The sequence below is a fragment of the Amblyomma americanum genome, chromosome 6, assembly GCF_052857255.1.
Source record: "Amblyomma americanum isolate KBUSLIRL-KWMA chromosome 6, ASM5285725v1, whole genome shotgun sequence".
In the NCBI taxonomy this organism is placed as follows: domain Eukaryota; kingdom Metazoa; phylum Arthropoda; class Arachnida; order Ixodida; family Ixodidae; genus Amblyomma; species Amblyomma americanum.
In genome coordinates this window covers 48,374,761-48,394,333 of record NC_135502.1, presented here as the reverse complement: position 1 = coordinate 48,394,333, position 19,573 = coordinate 48,374,761, and the positions used below count along the sequence as shown (strand labels likewise).

The 19,573-nt window shown below is 47.1% G+C and overlaps 1 protein-coding gene across 7 annotated transcripts in view; it reads right to left on the bottom strand.

Moving 5' to 3' along the window:
- The window catches only part of Stat92E (Signal transducer and transcription activator Stat92E), a 177,660-nt gene that overhangs the window by 54,541 nt on the left and 103,546 nt on the right, over positions 1–19,573 (bottom strand). For 5 of the 7 annotated variants that reach the window (XM_077669355.1, XM_077669354.1, XM_077669359.1 and 2 more), the window contains exons 7-16: positions 18,033–18,167; positions 17,605–17,652; positions 17,138–17,225; positions 15,071–15,112; positions 11,955–12,035; positions 10,903–10,995; positions 9,687–9,861; positions 4,856–5,006; positions 2,590–2,729; positions 1,821–1,976 (exon numbers count right to left, since the gene is read on the bottom strand). In XM_077669355.1, the coding sequence (XP_077525481.1) occupies positions 1,821–1,976; positions 2,590–2,729; positions 4,856–5,006; positions 9,687–9,861; positions 10,903–10,995; positions 11,955–12,035; positions 15,071–15,112; positions 17,138–17,225; positions 17,605–17,652; positions 18,033–18,167 (1,109 nt within the window). The remainder of the gene's footprint in view (positions 1–1,820; positions 1,977–2,589; positions 2,730–4,855; positions 5,007–9,686; positions 9,862–10,902; positions 10,996–11,954; positions 12,036–15,070; positions 15,113–17,137; positions 17,226–17,604; positions 17,653–18,032; positions 18,168–19,573) is intronic. The other 2 variants (XM_077669357.1, XM_077669356.1) reach the window with 1 other exon arrangement.

The following is a 19,573-nucleotide window of genomic DNA, read 5'->3' as shown; positions in this document are numbered from 1 at the left end:
GCTGCTGCTGCATGGTCTTCGTTGAGAAAATATCCCAGCTGCCGTGGATATGAGGCACAGCCCCAAACTTGGAAAAAAAAAAAAAAAAATCTGCTTGTTGGTAACAGAAGGCTAACAACACTTGGATACCACACTCCTGGTGTCCAGACCACTGCACTGCATTGGTCCAACACGAGTCAAACAATCAAAATATTGTGTTTTTTTAAGAGCTTTTCTGGCTTGTTTGCAAACTTCAAGGCACGTGAATATGAAAAACTGCTTCGGTACAACTGCTCCACATGAACTCCCACTGAAATAAAAGCATGGTCCAACCACACTTTGCTTTCAATTTGTTTTATCCGATAATTTGCTACATCTGTGTGTCATAATGAGATTTGTCTAGTTTCACTTTCAACGCTGCCCTTGTCTTGTGCCCACCACGGTTTTGCTTCCACTTTAGGCGCTTTGCCCAGTCAGCACGCACGCCTTATAGACCTTACAGCCCGTATGCACTCACTTGGCCAGTGGTTAACTGCAATTTCAATTCAGCCTTTTTTGGTAGGGGGAGGAAGATACCCTAAAAACCGGACTATAGGTCGGACCAGAATATAGGTCGACCCCCCAACTAACCAATTCTGAAAATGAAAAAAATATTTTTCGAAGAAAAAAGTACCGAAAGTCACCCTTACCTTGAAACAAATGCGGCTCAAGAGGTTGCATAATGGTGACAGCATTTATTTTCATTTAAATGCTGCTCATATGTACACCCGGCCAATTTTTTAACAGTACCGCACGCTCATCGACCCGTGTGTTTGTCAGCAGCTTATCATCACGGCACGGAGCGGCGAAAACAAACGAGGTACGCGCATGTGTACACATGCGCATACTCTCGCTTCCTTCGCCGCTCTGTGCTGTGATTTCTGCCGCTTTCACGCGGATGCATTCAGCAGTCACAGGCAGCGATCTTGCACGCAGCTCCCGGACGAACTCCGCAACCTTTCCTTCTAATTCTGGATACGCTGCGGTCTGCCCACGGAATGATGTTTTGTTCTGTTTGCTGCAAGTTGTAATACGCAGCTTCTGCCTCCACCAGTACCGAATGCTCTTTTCAGATATGCTCCAAATTTGCGCTGTGCCGCCAGGTGGCCGTGAGCTTCCGCATACCCAGTCGCGTTCTCTTGAATGCGACGGTGAATTGCCGTCGGGTTCCACTCATTTTGAAACAAAATGTGAAAAAGCAGCCTTTAACCAAAATAGCTTTGCAACAACGGAAACGCAAAATGGAGGTACCACGCCTCACTGCTGCTGATGGCGATGGAGGCTGTTGACTTCAGCCGCCCATTGTTGCAAGACTTCCATAGTTTTTTTTCCAATGACCGGTATATAAGGCGGGGGTCTATTTTTCGCCATGTTTTTTTAAAAAGAAGTTCGACCTATATTCCGGTTTTTACGGTAATTCCCTTTTTATTGGGGGGGGGGGGGGGGGGGGCGATGGTCCTGGGGGCTGGAAGGCGCTTTTCGGTTTTCCTTTCCGTGCTGGCGGAAAGCGGTAGATTTTTGACTGCAGGGGCGAGTTTTCAGCATCTCTTTGTTCGCTCTAACCGTGCAGTGCGGCCTCTGTTCATTTTAACTCAGATAAAGTGCCACAGCCCCAATACAGTAGCAATGCCATCGTTCGTAATAACGAAGTGTTCATTATAACTGTGGCCATTAAAGTGTGCTCCACTGTACTGTCACGAACACTAAGGTTTTATAACCAAGAGGCAAACAACAAATCTGATCTGCCCTGCTAAGCAAGCACCACCAGGCAAGCAAGATGAAATCTACATTTGCAGACCTACCTGTGAGTGGAGTGTAGTACTTCCCAAAGGCCTGGTCCTTGGGTATGTCAGGGTACATGTAGGTGAGCTGCTGAAGGTCGCTCACCCTGTCTGCCAGGCTACGAATTGTGAAGTCTCGACTCGTGAATGGCTGGATCATTATCACTTCTTTCGTGTCTGCAAGAGCACAGGGAGCCATGATCAACATCACACCCATCACCTCACGATGGAACCCTACGCCAAAAGAGGGCCCTAATATTGCTTTCATTCCTTATATCAGGGGCTCTTAGGTTCCACGAAACTCTTGGATTCGTTTGAGCTGTAGTCTCATTCTGTGGCAGCTTTTCCAATGTTTTTTTTTTTTTTTTGCATGCACATTAGGCAACAAGAGAGGAAGTCAAGACACGAAGAGTTCTTCGGTGCCTTTTTGAAAACAAACTGGGGTTGCCCTGACAGCGCTTGAGGAGTGAAGAGCCATCCAGTTGCATGCTGAAGAAGGGCTATGAGTGTCGAGCACTGAATAGGTGGCCTGCAGAGCGCAGAAATTCTACGCACCACACAGGTGAGCAAAAAATGAGGGGAAAACATGAAAAAAAAAAAGTGGCAACAGTTTCAGTAGCAAGATGCCAGTGACATCAGCTCAAATGCGGCTGGCCTGCTTCAGCCATTGAAACAAGACTGACGTTTTTGTGGGCTGCCAAAACATGCATCGACCTACTGACAACTTGCTCATAATGGCTGCTTCACAAGGTGCGGCGTGACCCCACATCCCCAGGTGTTCTTTTTTTACCTTGCTGCGGATCCTCGTGCAGCCAGGCAATGGTGACGCCACCCAGTTCGGAGTCGCTGAAGCGCAGTAGGAAGGTCCCATTGCAGCCTTGCCGAAGCATCTCCTCGGCCTGGCGCCGACCAACAAAGCCCCACACCACACTGCTCAGGGAAGAAAAGGTGAAAGAGAAGCACGGTTGAAATAAAGCTAGCATTCTCCTCACTTTCCAGCACACACACTTACAGCTGACTTCATCCAACAAAGCTGGATGTTACTGCCTATGGCTGATGGGCATGGCCTCATTGCGAATTCGAGGCTGCCAAATAATTCACTGCACTAGGGCTGCACGAACTCAAGAACCTTTTACAGATGCCACAAGCCTGTGGGGACTTTTACTGTTTAACGATTGGCCATACATTATGTGTTGGGCAACACCATGATGAAATTGCACTTAACAACGCAAAAACACAGAGCCCACCAAGTGAAACGAACAGCCGATGCCCATTTCTCTTTCAAAGCAAACTGCTGCAATACACAAAAAACAAACAATTCTGTCAAGGCCAACCATAACAAGGACCATGCTGCGCCAGCAAGGACCATGCTGCACCTGTGCAGCTGAACACGCAGCACTTCCAAAACGTTATGCTGGCGTACATGCAAAACTCCACTAATACCCTTCTGACAAACGACCGAGTTTCAAATCCGAATAGGGTCCAGGGCATGCAGAATTGGCAACTGGGGAATGGGGCGGAAACGACAACTTAAACCTTCTGACACAATGTTACTGGGCACAGAGGGGCAAATAGTTTAGCCAAGTTGCAGTCACTGCTTCTATTTTCCCAATCATGTACTGTTTGGCTTGACGTTCTGAACAGACATGCAGAATCAGGCCACAACGAAATGGAGACAGACAAATGCAAAACCTTCCAATAATGTCTGTGATGCTGTATAATGCCATAATGCACGGATGACATCATGAGGCAATACCACTGAGTAACAACATGCCAAAGTGGAATCATGCACAAGTAATACAGTAGCCGACGGGTAATTCGGACTGCAATAATTCGGACTTGTAGGATATTTCGGACCTCGATGAGGCACCGTCAGTCACCCCATAGAAACGCATACATATTCGCGACGGATATTTCGGACTTCAAAAGTCCGAAAGTTCGATTTTTCGGACTAATTTCAGTCGCCTGCGGGCCAAAATCGGCCATCTGATCGGCTTTTCACCAGCGCAAAAGGCGCCACCTTGGATTGAGGCGGATTTACGCTGCAGTTGGATTGACTTGGCATACTTTCGGTACCTCATTTTTGCCAGTAGAGGTCCCTGCGATCTCTGACATTTAGAGGTGGCAGCCGGATTGTCATCGCCGTCAACCTGCTATTGTTGCCGACGTTGTTGCGGGCAGTTATCACTTGTCCCATATGTTGAAAATTGGTTGTTGGGGGAAGGAAATTGTGCAGGAGCTATCTCACACCTCGGCAGGAAGGGATAAAGGAGGGACTGAGAGAAGAAAAGAAGAAAGAGGTGCCGTAATGGAGGGCTCCGGAATAATTTCGACCACCTGGGGATCTTTGGCGTGCACTGACATCGCACAGCACACGGGCGCCTTTGCGTTTCGCCTCCATCGAAAAGCGGCCACCACGGCCTGGTTCCAACCCGGGTACTCCGGATCAGTAGCCGAGCGCCCTAACCACTGAGCCACTGTGGCGGGTCTCATACGTTCGCCATTCGCCGTTTCGTCACTTGGGTTTCTCTGACCGCGTCGACCGAGTGGCGCTCAGTTTTCACGAAGCTACATCCATTCGCCGTTTTGTGATTTCGTCCGGCGGTTCCGCCGATTTGACCGAAAAGTGCCTTATCTTTGCGTGTGTTTGACGAGCGGTGTGGTGTACACTCGGGTTGTGGACAACATGGCCCCGCCGGGTCCGTCAAAGAAGCGTGGGAAGTATTCCAACTAAATGCGGTGACCTTGCTGTCTAGCATGTACAGTGAAAGCACAACTTTGGCGCAAATCGTCGTCAGGAAGAGAAATTTTCCGAAAGGTAAAATCAGTGACATTTTTAAGCCGATTTCATCTCAATAAAGTGATTTTTTTGTACTTCACGGATTTTTCGGAGTGTTTGATTATTCGGACCATTTTTCGGGTATCTTCGAGTCCAAGAAATCCGTCGGCGACTGTAACAGCGGCATTATTCATGAGGGCGAGTGAAAATGCAAGGAAAGTGGTTTGTACAAGCTGTTCACGCTTCGTTCCATGCAAGTGCATGCACGGTTACACACCTGTCATTCCAAAGTGCTCGCAAGTGTTCGCGAGTGACCTTCATGATGGCATAGAACCACTCCCAGAATGTGAAGTTGCGTTCGGGCAAGGGCTCCTTGCAGAACTGAGACCAGCTCACAGGCATGTTGGTGTAGTCCTGGATTTGAGTGTCTGCAGGGTCACGGCAAAACACACCACAAGCACAACTTCAGTTGGTTGCAAGCAAGCTGTTGCATTGAAATTGTTGGACATTACCGCATTTTCATCTCCCGTCTTTATAGCATTACGCTACAATTAAGATGAAGCAGGAACATTTATTGCCTTATTTCAAAAGATTTTCGCAATGTGCTCAGCCTAGAATGCGTAAAGGTACCTCGTAAAATGCGATTTGGAGTAATTATTGATATCCAATTATTGTTCATATCCAACAGTCTGAATATCCCTTTGAAAATTCCAAGCAAAGGTATAGCACTATTCACGTTTATCGAATTTCTGTTCACTGGAACATTCGATAGGTGTGCTGCGGAACTATATGTGGCGCTTCTCCTAACGGTGCTCCCGTGATCACTTTTAGCATCCAGAGAAGTGTATGCTGCGTGGCCTTGGGCGCCTGTTGGCAGTGCTAGCACCGTAAAACCGCTTGACAATGTGAAAGTAGGGTGCGCTTGAGGGTAGGCTTCAGTCTCTTGTGCTCATTTTTCACGAAACTCTGCTTTCATGGAAAAAGAGGCAGCTTTCGGTGAAGCAACCTACTAACTGACCAGAGCTTAGCGGCTGCCGGGATAGACTGTATAATGAAAGCTTAGTAGAGGTCGATCTCAAAAATTCACATTACAGTAAATGCTAGTTAATTAGAACTCTGTTAATTCGAACTGATGCCCAGGTCCCAGCAAAGCTCTTTGTATTTAAAGGGGAGAAAACTTCCGATAATTAGAACAAGTCGGCATCCATTACAGGTAATTCAAAATAGGAGCCCCTGGCTGACACTGCTCCTCGTAAATAAAAGTTGACTCATAGCGAGTAAAACACGCTCCAAATACACTAGAGATTTAAACCTATCGAAAAGAAAAAAAAAAGCTGAGTGTACGAGGCTCACGGAGCCCACGCTCCAGTGCATGCCGTAGCAGGTTTTCGCTGCCAGAGCACTCGCCCACACTGCTGATGCTTCGGTGCAAGCCGTTCCAGGTTTTCTTTGTGCCGCGGTTGCTGGGTCGCGATCACGTGGTGCACACAATGCAGTTCGGAGAGTCCAGTGGTTCAGCGGCTGCAGTCATGCTTTTTGTTGGTGTCGCGAGCTAAATGGACTGCAGTGTGGAGCCCTTGAGTGGCGGCGATATAATTGAGGCTGCATGATCTCAGCAGACGCCGCTGGGCTCACGTGCGGAGAGAACAGCCGACAGTGATGAGTCCGACGGCGACAAGTCTATGCACCGCCAAGTGCATGTAAGGTAGTGTCGGCGCTCAGTGTTGCAGCACGCCACTTCTCTGTCAATGAGAACTCTGATGTTGCAATGCGAACTCTGACGTTGCACAGGAGCTATAGGCAAGCTGCAGATGATGCTGATGGAGTCTCGGCAGAAGCGCAAGCAAAATTACCTCACCGATTACTTTTAATTTTGACAACCCTTCCCCGTAAATAAACATGTTTTGGAGCATAAATAGCGCCATATATTCCAGCACTAAAGCTCGCTGCTCACGCGAATGCATTTCAGTACATGATTCTGGCGCATACTGGCTGATCATTTTATTTCATTTGCCATTAGGAAAGCATGAATTTATTTCTCAGAATCGCCCACCACAAACACGTGTAGTAGCACCTAGCTCGCGACGAGTCTAAATGTGACTGCTTCTGCCTGCGCAGTGGGGCGAAATGACCGCTCATTCTAGCGCCCATTCGATAATTCAAACTTCGCTTAATTCAAACAATTTTTCGGTCCCCTTCGAGTTCGAATGAATGAGCTTTTACTGTACTAGGTCTTAGCTCCATTTTCCTCATCACTGTTGCCACCACTGTCCTTGTTGTCATCGCAACCAGAAATTCGTTGTCATCACCACAATGACGTTGTCACGGAAAGAATTGCAGCAAGTTTGCCAGAGTACAGAGGTTTTTGCTACCACCGTTACTGCGTGGTTTCACATTCCCCTTCTCTTTCAGGACAGCTGCACAAAAGATTCTCCAGTAAGGATGATTCAGATATAAGCATAGGGGGCCCCCGCCACGCTGTCACTGTGTTGACCAAAGGCCTCGCCATAAAAACTAAGCTTCTCCCAATCACCCAATCGTACGATGAGCGCTGAAAAGTGCATTTGATACATACACCAAGAAAAAAAAGCAGAGTACCTTTTATGCACGCAAGCAACACCAAGCTTTCTATGCGCCAGAGAGATTACCACTATTAACATACGACACTGGCAGTGCAGATGTTGAGGGTGTCCGACAAGCTTGAATACAGTCGACAACCAAAAATTTGGGCGCCTGATTTGATCATTCAGACTTTTTCATGGCACCGCGACATGGCCCATAGAGACAATATATAAGAGCGCCTAAAATTTCGGACACACAGCAACTGATTGCTCAATTTTTCGGACTTTGTTCGCACTTGCCACCAATACCCAAGCCGCCACATAATGTGTGCAGTAGAACCTGATTAATTCAAACTGCAGGAGAGATCGAAAACTTGATAAAAAAAAATGAAATTCATGCTCTTAAACTGCGAGGCTGAAATTCTGCGCGAGTCGGCACACTGAGCCCGCGTGGTTTAGAATTCGTACCGTTCTTGAACGTCGTCCGCCGCACAAACTTGAACAATAATAGTCAGAGTTCATGGAATTCATCTGTGCCGAGTCTTTTGTCCCGAACACGGGAAGAGGTAGCAGCGAAGCGCGTGGGAGGCGCACGGCCTCAAGGAGACGGTGAGCGCGGAAGAAAATGGTGGTGCATTTCAAAACGAGCTTGGCGTACCCGCGGGAAAACGCACCACAACCCTAACTTTTCTATTGTAAAACCGTAAACAACTGGCGTTTCGATGACATGCAAGACGCCTCTCACTATACACAAGCCACCACAGAGTGCATACCGCCGGATACGACGCCGATTTCGGCTACAGTCGCTAGGCCTAATTACCAACGCCAACGCTGAAGGAGCACTTTTTTCGGCCGTTTTGTCGGTTCTTGTCGTTTCGCCATCTTCGCGTTCTCGTTCCGGGCCCTTCGTACTGCGAGCGCAGCGCAGTTCCCACACCGGCGAACATGCTTTTGGACTTTGTTCCAACCTGTGCGTTCATCAGCGACATGCCGAGGGCAGCACAGCCAGGCAGAGCTCGCGAAAGCGGTCGCCGCCCGTCGTCTGTGCACATAACGCGTGGCGAAATTTAATCATGAAAAGCTTCCAAATGTGTCAAAAACTCCTTCCTATCTTTACTCCGCCGTATTAGCCGTAGTAGAGCATAATGAAGGCCTGCATGTCTGCTGTGTTCTGCTGCATATACCCTCGGAACAAAGTGCCGAATTAACGCTCGATGCACAAGTGTGCTGCCTCAGGTGACATGTCTTTCCCTGTGCTGCCAGTGATCCAACATGTGGTGCGCCGTGCCAGCCAGTCACCTTAGTCAAACTGGCAGCTCACAGCTTCTGTTTGTCGACCTATGATTCTGAAATTTTTTCAAATGGCAAATTTTGGCTACATTGCGCCAAAAATACATGCGCTTTAGGGAAGCTTGCAGGCAAAGAAACCTTTCCAGTGCACTTAACTTGTTGGGCCAACTAAAATTTGTTGGGCCACAGAGTCGAGGGCAACCGGGTTTTCGAAATTCTGATAACTGAGATGAATATTACTTACAGTGGGCTACATGCCTCTCAATAACTAAGGAAGCCTAAAAGTAATAGTTAAAAGTTAAATATTTATTAACAGTTAAGCAGCCTGCTAGTGAGCACCTCTTAGCTGTATTCCGATTTACTGCACTGCTGACAATGCTATGCCGAAAAAAGTGCTCTTCTAACTCAAAAAGTCTATTCTTAAAAATTGTGTAACGCCTTAGGTGAAACAACACCCTGTATACTGTATATGGCTGACTATACGTCAACCCTTCAGCTCGCACCCCTCACTGGCGAAATAAAAAGTTGACTCCAGATGTCAGTCGACTCATACCTTCCTTCCCACCCCACCCCACATTATGTAGCTCCCTGCTCGATGGCATGATGATGCATGCACAGCTGAAAGTAATTAATGTGCAATGAGACACTCACAGAGCCGGCCGTTAGAAAAAGGTGATTTAAGGTGATAAAATGGTGCTCTCACGTGTGGCCTGGCTGACTAGCAGCAAACCGAACAGCAAAGAGTGCAGTAGTATTGGATTCCACCACATGCCGAAGGACCCACCGGAAGTTTGCTCTCACAACTATGAGTCTGGGAATGCAACCGCCAGCGTGAGCGAGCCGGGTAAACGGTGCGCAATTCATCCCCTCGCCATTCACACCTTATACAGCCGCACACGGCGAAGCAGTCGCACCCATCTTCGCAGCCTCTCTTGCACTCACTTGCGTGCATGCTATGATCTGGCACAGCAGGGAGCGCAAAAAAATGGCAGCGAAAGATTTTTTTTTTCAAATAAACCAGGGAAATAAATTATGGGTGCACAAACTAAACGAGGGTGCAAATTACGCGAGTAAGTATACAGCCTGAATATCACCCTTTTCCGCTATAACACTACCAAATGCCATCGAGTGGCATGACATGCCTGTAAATAATTTCTACGACAAATAAAACTCACCACACGCTTCCAGGTTGCACCTTGAAGCAAAGGGAGATGAAAAAAAGAAAAGCAAGAGAAAGGTCAAGCAGGTGCCACTCACTGCGGAAGACCTTTCCAGCCAGGTACCGCAGGTTGTCCTCGGAGAGACCCCTCCCCGTGGCGGACCGAAACTTCATGCTGAGCACCTCGCCCAGCTGTGGCCAGGGGACCTTGTCCGGCACCGCAAAAGGGACGCGGCCCTGGTGGTGTTTGGGAGACAAGGAGGGTTGCCTCTTCTATCAGCAACAAACCCCTCCCCCCGCCCCGCCCCCCCAAATGCGACACAACCATGCATGCATGTGCGCATCACCACAGAATGTGCGGCGCCATGGTGGGAGGGGGTTCCCCCTCTCCCTCGGTTGCAGAGGGAGCAGGGGAACAAGAAGCAGCATGGGAAGAGAGGTGGCACGGTCCGACAAGCAGGAGATGTGGCAGCAGCAGTGGTGGTGGCAACAGCAGCAGCAGGAGCATCAGCAGCAGCAGCAGCAGCAGCAGCGGGCGAGCAAAGCAGGTGGGTGAATGAGCCGAGTGGGGTCAATCAGCAGCCAGAAGGAGCAGGAAGAACAGGTGAGGAAGGTGGGAAGATGTTAGCGTCCAAACTGGCAAGGGAAGATGAAGGCCAAGGGTGTAGGGTGGGGACCACAGCAAAGGCGTGACAAAGGGGCAATTCCAAAGCAAGGAGAGGAAGGCAAAAAAAAGCACCAGTCTCTCTAACTGCCTGTTTAGCACCAACTGAACAGCTACGCATCCATTCACCTGCCAGCAAGTTCTACAGAAGTCTGTACCATGCATTCACAACCAGGCAGCACATTTACTTCCAAAACGTGCCCCTTTACAATCTTATGAATAAAGACCAGGTGACCCTGAGAATGCCCTCACCCCAAGTGCTTCAAACCCATTTGCAACCACCAAACAATCAAATGCCTTTTAAGCGTGATGCTACACGTGCAGGTACACTTCTTCTGAGCAACTACATACACCAAAAACTTGTGAAACGAAACCACTTTCTATATGCTGGGTCATTAAGAAGCCACGGTTCTTTTCTACCAGTAAAGAGCATTGCACTCCTTGAGTCATGCCTAAGCTGCAACAAGGAGCCAAACAACAGCGAGTAAGAGAAGTGCGTAAAAGAAGGTTGCTCAACACACAATTCCATGCTTTACACCAAAGGATGAGAGTGGAGGTTGTGTGAAGAACAATCTGGCTTTCTGGTACATCAGTGCATGCATACAAACAATTATGCAAACACGCTAATACACAACTTGCACAAAACTCACCGGCTCAGCAAAAGCATTGTCCCAAGTGACTGTGGCCCAAGCATGAGGCTCCTGATTTCCATGAACAATCACCACCACAGGCAGTGATAATGTCTGCAAGACAGGCAACAACACAAATGACAGTCAAGGAAGTTTTCAGTCTTGGGGACAATGGACTAGCAGCCTCTTTAATAAGCACTCAAGTTAACCACGCTGTCATGTTTTGGGTTGAGAAGTTTTGCAATATGCTGCCAATTCCCAGGGGAAAAAATGGTTAGCTCTAGTGACACGTAGGCATGACTCTCCAGCACAAACTCTCTAGCAGGACCCTCCAGCAAGATCCACCAATATGATGCATAAATCTGGGGAGGAATGGAGGGGTGGGCTGGCGGTGGGGGAGGTTGTAGATGTCTGCTTTAGGCATGCTCCCTTTCTCTTGAACCGCTGGGCATGTCCGGGCCATCGCTGCCCTGGATACAGACTGTTCTTGATTCGTGCGGCATGTTTTTGAGGAAACCTCACACAGATGCAGACCGGTGACAAGGGACGTGTTCTGCAGCACGACACCACAGAACTGCTCATCCGTTCATGACATGGTGTGTGATGCAGACACCTCTGGTCCAGGCACGATGTAAGCATGGCTGACCCAAATGCAAGCTAAGATCACTTCTGGGTGAAGCATGGCAAAGGGTAAAAGTTCATCTGAGTAAAGCGATATTTTTGAAGTTCACGATTTTTCCGGACAGTCTCAATACTCGGACCATTTTCCGGGTCCCACGGAGTTCGGAAAATTGGTTGGAGACTGTACAGCTATGTGCAAGCTCAAGTACACACCTCATGTGTTTTGTTAAAACCAATTAAAATTTGTTTTCAAATACTAGAGACATGTTTGTGAGCTCGCACAGGTATTCAATCAGCTGAAAATGCATGTTATATTGCTATTCTGTTTTAAAGCACAAGTGACGCATACAATGCAAGTAAATCAACCATCTGAGCTGAAGACAAGAAGTTGCTCCATAAATGTTTCCTTAGCTAGTTTCTTTACGCAAAACACACTGGCTACAGCCACTTACCCAAACTTGAAAGACGAGTTCTCCCCCCCCAACCTTGAACTGGGACTGGAACAGCAGCGAGAACTTCTCATCCATCACAGACTGCACCAAAAAGGGAGGACAGAACATGTTACGGTACATTGTGTTACACCAAAGCTTTTGTACAGAGAAAGACACCAAACACGAACTCTGTAGCACACAGAAGTGCAGTCAGCACAATTTAAAGAGCAGAACCTTGCAGCGTCAAACATGAGTGGGTTAAATTATTGTTGATGCTGAATGCTAACCAAACCTTTGCAAAATATCCAGGCATTTTTATTACCAATACCTTTTGGCGTACAAGGAAAAGATGCATTCAAGCTTAAAATTGTTGGTCATGTACAGCACACTCAACAAAAAACTTATTAGATGTTTAATCTTGCAGCTATGTGAATTTCAACGACAGCTAGGGTGGTGCAAGATTCTGGTGCCAGACTGAGTGTAGTGCTGAGTAGGGGTGTAGGTTGCCTGCTATGTTTATGTTGCTCAACTCACAATAACATAAGCTATAGTTAATGCCTTTTGTTTTTGTTTAGCGTGTGGAGTGGCAGGTGCGGATTGGGGGATGGGGGGCTTATGTGGTGATGAGCAACCCTATGTCATGTTGCCTAGACATTCGTGGCACATAAATTTGGATCTTGGGATATACAGGATCTTGCTACAGAGTGAGTTTGAGGCCACCAGGGCTTTGAGTACATTTATCCTCTACCCCATACACTGTACATTTTACATGTTGCAAAAGTGCAGCATAAAAAAAGAAATGCAAATCCACCCTATGAGTCATAAAATGCTAGTTCACACTGAAAAAGGTCAAAATCCGGAGCTTTCCAGAATAACTTGTCCCTTATTGCTCCGGGGTGTTAAAAATATACCGCATACCACAAAGCTGTGCCACCTGGAGTACTGTGATTTGAATTTTTGTGAGCCTGGACTGCGATAGGTTTTTACCAACTATGCATCTGCATACAGGCTGCTCAAGCAAGGGCCACTAGCACATTAGTTAAATATGTGATCCTGACCCCCAAAGAGCTAGAAAATGGCAACGCTGCTACAATTTTCACCACAATAAATGGGCAGTATGACTCAATAGAAGTCTGGCCAAATTGTAACAGACTACCAACTGAACTACATTGTTCAAGGATACATACAGTGAAAGCTCGTTAATTCACAACTCGTTAATTTGATATTTTGGATTAATTCGAAATAGTCATCGTGGTCCGGTCCGCAGTGCATAGAAGTCTATGCGCGTAAGAGCTCGTTAATTCACTCAAAAATTGGTGCCGCCACCCATAATTCGAACTGCGCACCGCCAAGCGCCGCTGTTGAAAACCATCGTTGGAAGCTTTCACGGCAGAACGATAGATGGCACAACCATCGGGGCGCCGCTAGGGTGCTGGAACAAGTACTAACCAGTCTTTCCTGCCGCGACTGCTTCGAGGAACGACGTTTTAGTGTTTTACCCCTCATTTTGCACGCTGCTTGCTGTGAGCTTGTGTCCGCGAGATGTGTTCGCGTGGGAAATACTGCGCCAAGACTGTGAAGGAGAAAGTGGCGATTTTACGCGAGGTGGACGAACGGAAGGCCAGCAAAGTGGAAATCGCGAAAAAGCACGGGATTCCACCAAGCACGTTGTCGACCTATGTCCGAAATAGGAAGGCCATCGAGGATGGCTACGAAGCCGAAGATTTCACCAGCAACAGAAAAAGGCTCCGATTAGCCAAGTATCCGGAAAGTGTGCCGGAAGTATGGAAGAAAGTGGCGACGATGGGAGTCCAGAGCCTCTGCCTGCGGCTGTGCGTGCTGTGCTGCAGGACGTTAGTTTTGATGATTACGTCGAAGTAGACAGCGATGCAGCAGTGTGCGGTGCCCGAAGTGATGAGGAAATTGTCGCTGAAATAGTTGGGGAGCAATCTGTCCCAGAAAAGGCAGAAGACGAGGACGACGACGAGGAGCAAGAGCCCGTGCGTCCGTCCGCGGCAGAAGTTATGGGAGCACTGAATGTCGCGCGCCTTTTCTTCAGCTTTGAAGAGGGGGAAGAAGACTCCCTGCATCGCATTCACGCGCTAGAAGACCGAGTGACTACGGTAGCCCTCAGAGAGAAGAAGCAGAAGATACCAGATTGTTTTGCTAAGTAAACGTTTTTCGTGCCCTCCGGGCATCAAACGCGTCCATTTTTGCTCACTTTCATTAGTTCGAATTTTGGTTAATTCGAACTGGCCTGGCGGCCCCGTGGAATTCGAATTAACGAGCTTTTACTGTATAGGATGTAACATGAAGTACTAAAATGCATGATTTCCAATGCGTGCATTGTTAACATATTGAGGTTCAACTCAAAACCTAAGGACAGGGCTCTGCCTTTCAACATGAAAAATGTTGCATGATGCCTGCCGCCATTTAAACTTAAACAAATAACTTAAAATAAGCTATATGTCGAATTTATTCCACATAACAAAACACTGCAAAGAACACAAATATGCCAAGAAAAGAGACTTTTGTAATTCAGGTTTAATATCCTCGTGTCAAACAAAAAAAAGGCAAACATAACAAAGCAAGTAAAAGTTACAGAACAAGAAAAAACCTGAGGGGACACTTAAGCTTTGCCTTAAGGGCATGAGCGTTAATGAGCCCTTCAGTAACCTGGGGTCCTCTTAGCGTATCCCTTCGCAGACACAGGCACTGTTCTTTCTGTCACCATTTATGTAACACTTAACCTACCCTTAAGAGTACAATCCAACAACACTAGAGGTTTCTCCTGGTCATTCTCGACTTTGCATTGATAGATCAAGGGCAGTCTCCAGACCTCTCCTGGCGCAGTGGTGCTGCGTGATTAAGCGATGCGTCACTGCCCCAGCAGTTGTCTGTTTCAAACACAGCCCCCGATGGGGCTTGCGAAACCAAGGTTGCTCTTCCCGAGCAGCCTCTCACAACCAATCTTTAATTTAATTGCCACCAGCCATGGTGGGTAAGTTGTGATGATGTCGCAAGGTCATGTGACCCAGGTGACAGGTGGGATACTTGCTTTTCAGTTCACAATGCAGCTGCTGCCAGATTTACAGCAGAATGAGAGCCTTAAAGCTGTAACAGCAGGAATTGCTTACCTCAGTTCCCTTTTTCTCTGCTCGCTTGATCTTCCGCAATTGCTAACATAAGAAAGAAACAACACCATTCAGGTACATTTCAAAAACTATGGCACATTCACAAAATTTCAACATCATTGAAGAGAAGATTCTTATCCAAGCCAGTATAAGTCTTCAAATATGGAAAGTGTTTCCCCACTGTAAAATTTTTTAGTTACCATGTCAAGCGGAATGAACCGTATAATAACAGTAGGGGTGCACGAATATTTGATATTTGATTTGATCCGAATGTTTGGTGTTCGAAATCTTGTATTCCTCTCAAGCAAATAACGTTTCTGGAACACTAGCTTTGTGCGAGTTTGGTTCAGTAACCGTAAAAACCGGAAGATAGGTCGAACTATTTTTCCGAAAAACCATGGCGAAAAGTCGACCCCCGCCTTATATACCGGTCACTGGCGGAAAAACTTGCAACAATGGGTGGCTGAAGTCAACAGCCTCCATCACCACCAGCAGCAGTGTGGCGTGGCGACGTCGCACTGCCATTTTGCATTTCCATTGTTTGGTTAAAGGCTGCTTTTTCACATTTTGTTTCAAAATGAGCGGAAGCCAGAGGCAATTCACCTTTGCATTCAAGAAAAACGCGACTGAATACGCGGAAGCTCACGGCAACCTGGCGGCACAGCGCCAATTTGGAGTATCCGAAAACAGCATTCAGTACCGGCGGAGGCAGAAGCTGCGTATTACAACTTGCAGCAACCAGAAGAAAACATCATTTCGTGGGCGGACCGCAGCGTATCCAGAACTAGAAGGAAAGGTTGCGCTGCGTGTGACTGCCGAATGCATCCGCTTGAAAGCGGTAAAGATCGCGCGTGCCTCTAGACTCACGAAGGCGCAATTCAAGGGCTCGCCATCCTGGGGGTGGCGATCCATGAAGAGGAAGGGCTTTGCTCTACGGCGCCGTACTTCTGTGTGCCAGAAACAAACACGCCGGTCAATGGGCGTGCGATACTGTTAAAAAATTGGCCGGGTGTATATACGAGCCGCATTTAAATGAAAATAAATACTGTCACCATTGTGCAACCTGTCGGGTCACATTTGTTTCAAGGTAAGGGTGTCGTTCGGTACTTTTTCCGTTGAAAAAGATTTTTTTATTTTTAGAACTGGTTAGTTGGGGGATCGACCTATATTGCGGTCCGACCTATAGTCCAGTTTTTACGGTACTTTGTAAATGAACAAGTAATGGGAGTGCCATATACTCTACAGCCCCTGCTGCTGTCACTCATTCCACTCGCATTAGAAATACCTTGTAAAAAAATAACAAGATGTACGACTGCATGCAGTGGGAGACCACGTGAGCGGACATTTTGTGCTAGCTTTTCTAAATATAAAACCAGCACATCATTCATGTTTAAAAGAACTTTCCAGACATCTGCAGTGATCAATGAAAAATCACATGAAACACCATTCAATACATATTTTTCCGGGTTCTTTCTGCTGTGATGTGCTGCAGTAATGAGGACGCCATAACAGCCAAGTGCAGAAATGCTGCCAAGTCTGACCGCACTGCGCTGAATTTTGGAACATTTTTAATTGGCCATCGCATTACTGTTGCTAGCACCTCCCTTTGTTATAGTTGTGGCGAGACAAGCAAAACAACTACTATAAAGCAGCAAAAAAACAGCAGACTGAAACTGGGTTGTAACTAACGAAGACGCTGCGAGAGGCCAACAAATGAAGTCATGGCTACAGTCAAGAAACCTCTTGTGTGTGTACTGACTACCGTTGACTTACGAGTAATAACGTCAGTCTTTCTTTGTCTGAAACAACCAAAAACAGGTTCAGAATTTTTTTTTTCCTTTCCCACACACAAGTAAGGCTGCCTGTAGAAATGACCCCTACCGAAACCATGAAACAGGAAGTTTTAAACATTATACTGAAACAAAATGTAGCCAAGCTGCAAAATTTGGTGCACAGGATAAGAAGAGTACCTCCCGGAAAAGTTCAAGCAGAATGCGTCGATGTAAAAAAATCCCCCGAGTTGCACTTTAGGAAACGAACACAATGAAGAAGGCAGCCGAACACACGTACCATGTTCCTAAAGCTGACACTCAGTTGCCTGGTGGCCTGGTGGTACTCCATGGTTCCAGTGTTGTTCAGGATGTCGCCACTAGCCTCTCTGTGGGTGAAAAACTGACTAAATAAGAGCACTGAAAAATCGCAGTGATACAAGGCTGCATGCAAATACGAAAAGTTATATTTTTATTGAGTATGAAGACAATACAAGTCGATCAGATAGGCAACTCCCGAGATAAAAAATTCGTGGCAGGCACTTAGATATCTCTTAACTGCGGGAAGGCGAAAGCCGTTTGAGACTCATTGCACTGATTTGAATTTGCCAGTCATGGCCACAGTGGGCAGTTTGCTCACAGTCCAGTTGGCAGGTTGTGATGACATTACAAGGTCACGTGACCTAGCATGTAATGGACAGACAGTCACCGCAAGTATAAGCCATTAAAGGCTATCACCTTAAAAAAAAAAAAAAAATGCGAACTTACCCAACACCTACTTTGTCACTCTTCAGCAGGGAGTTGGCCTGGCCTTCACTGCAAACACAAGGCGATAACAATTAGGACTAGACATTGGTGCAGGGCAAATTAATAAAATGAGCAGGAAATGACAACAAATAGATACGTGAAGTTTGCAATATTGAATATTAAACAATACAGCCAAAAACCAGATATAAACAAGTGGCGCACGAAAGCAACAAAGACAGCACCTGTAACGTGTCATTTTCGTGCCTCCCCTCAGTTCTTGTATTGTTCTCATATTGTTGCACCAGCACAGGCAACCCTCCTAGCTTAGTGTTGAAGCCATGTGCATTCACTGCACGCTTACCCGCAACAAAAGAAAAATGAAGGACAGCCAAACGCAAAATGCGGGAGCACTGGAGAACAAAAGAGTTTTAGAGGAATGCATTATGTACCTGATGATGGACACCTTGACTTGAGGTGGTGTCATGTGCACATTCAACTTGCCTCCCACCAGCAGACGCACAGTGGCCGTAAACCTCGTGTTGGTCTTCATCACCTGGGGTGGTTGCTTCTCGATGATGAAGGTGCTGAAGGTGCCAACAAGCAGAACCAAGCATCAGTGCCTCCCACAAGCTTACACTTCCGACTGATTCCTTGAAGTTTTAATTTGTTGTTTTCCATACTGTCCTTTTATGATGGCTAACTTCTACCAAAATACCAGAGAAAAATGGCTTTTAATGACCACTACATTCAGTACCTTAACATAGCTTGAGAACACTGTAAGCAAGATCATCTTCTCAAGTCATATGGTACAGTGGAATCAAATTAAAAACCCCACAGAGCATGAAAATTACCCTGAACAAAGAAAAGTTCAAACAAGCAGAGGTCTCTAATCAAGTTAGGCTGGCATTCCTTCCAGCCTCGTAACAGACGGTAAACACACAACACACATACCAATATATACTCGTATTACTGACTCACGAACATTGTTGCACAAACTTGTGTCGCAGCTAGGATTTAAAGGAACCTTCTGACCCAAGTCACCTCAGTCCCAAAAACAGAATGACAAAGCAGCGTATGAAGCATACAGCTTTGCAGAGGCCATGCCAGGGTCATTCAGAATAAGGACAGTCTCATCATCGTCATCAACGTAACTATGCCCACTGCAGGACAAAGGCCTCTGCCATATCTCTCCAGTCAACCCTGTCCTGTGCCATCCGGCCACCCTATCCCCGCAAACTTATTAATCTCATCCACCCACCAAACTTTCTGCCGCCCCTGCTACGCTTGCCTTCTCGTGGAATCCAGTCGGTTACTCTTAAGGACCACTGGCTATCTTGGCTTCGCATTACATGCCTTGCCCAAGCCCATTTCTTCCTCTTGATTTCAACAAGGATGTCATTAACCCATGTTTGATCACTAAGAGTAGCAGTGATGGCGTAGAGCTACAGCATCTGCCTCGCATGCAAGAGGACCTGGGATCAAATCCTGGCGCCCCGCAATTCTCCACTGGGTTAAAAAAAAACTCATAGTGTCAATGAAATTGTGCAACCAGGCCGTGTGTGGCCTGACCTAGGTGACCAGAACTGACAACGCACTCCCTCAACGCACTTTTCGGCATCCAAGAGACCGTGGTTTCCTGGCATCGCAAAGCGTGACGAAAACTTTACTTTCGTGTGGATTCTATCATGGGGATTCTACCAGCGATGCGATTGCGGCCGATTCGAGCACACTGCACCATGGAATTTGACAGCTTCCGTTCGCTCTGCTGTAAACAGCTGGGGGCACTCGACACTCGCTTGGTACCCGTTACTAGGCAGGTCATCGGTTGTAGGTTTGGTACCTTTGTGGCCTGTTCTATGCCTGCATGAAACTAATTCGTCGGCGGTATTAATTTGACACTGCATGCACAAAAGGGTCGCCGTCGCTGCGTGGCAGCGATGCCTCTGCTCGCCACTTTGCTCTAAGCGGGTCAAGCTCATCGTGCACTTCG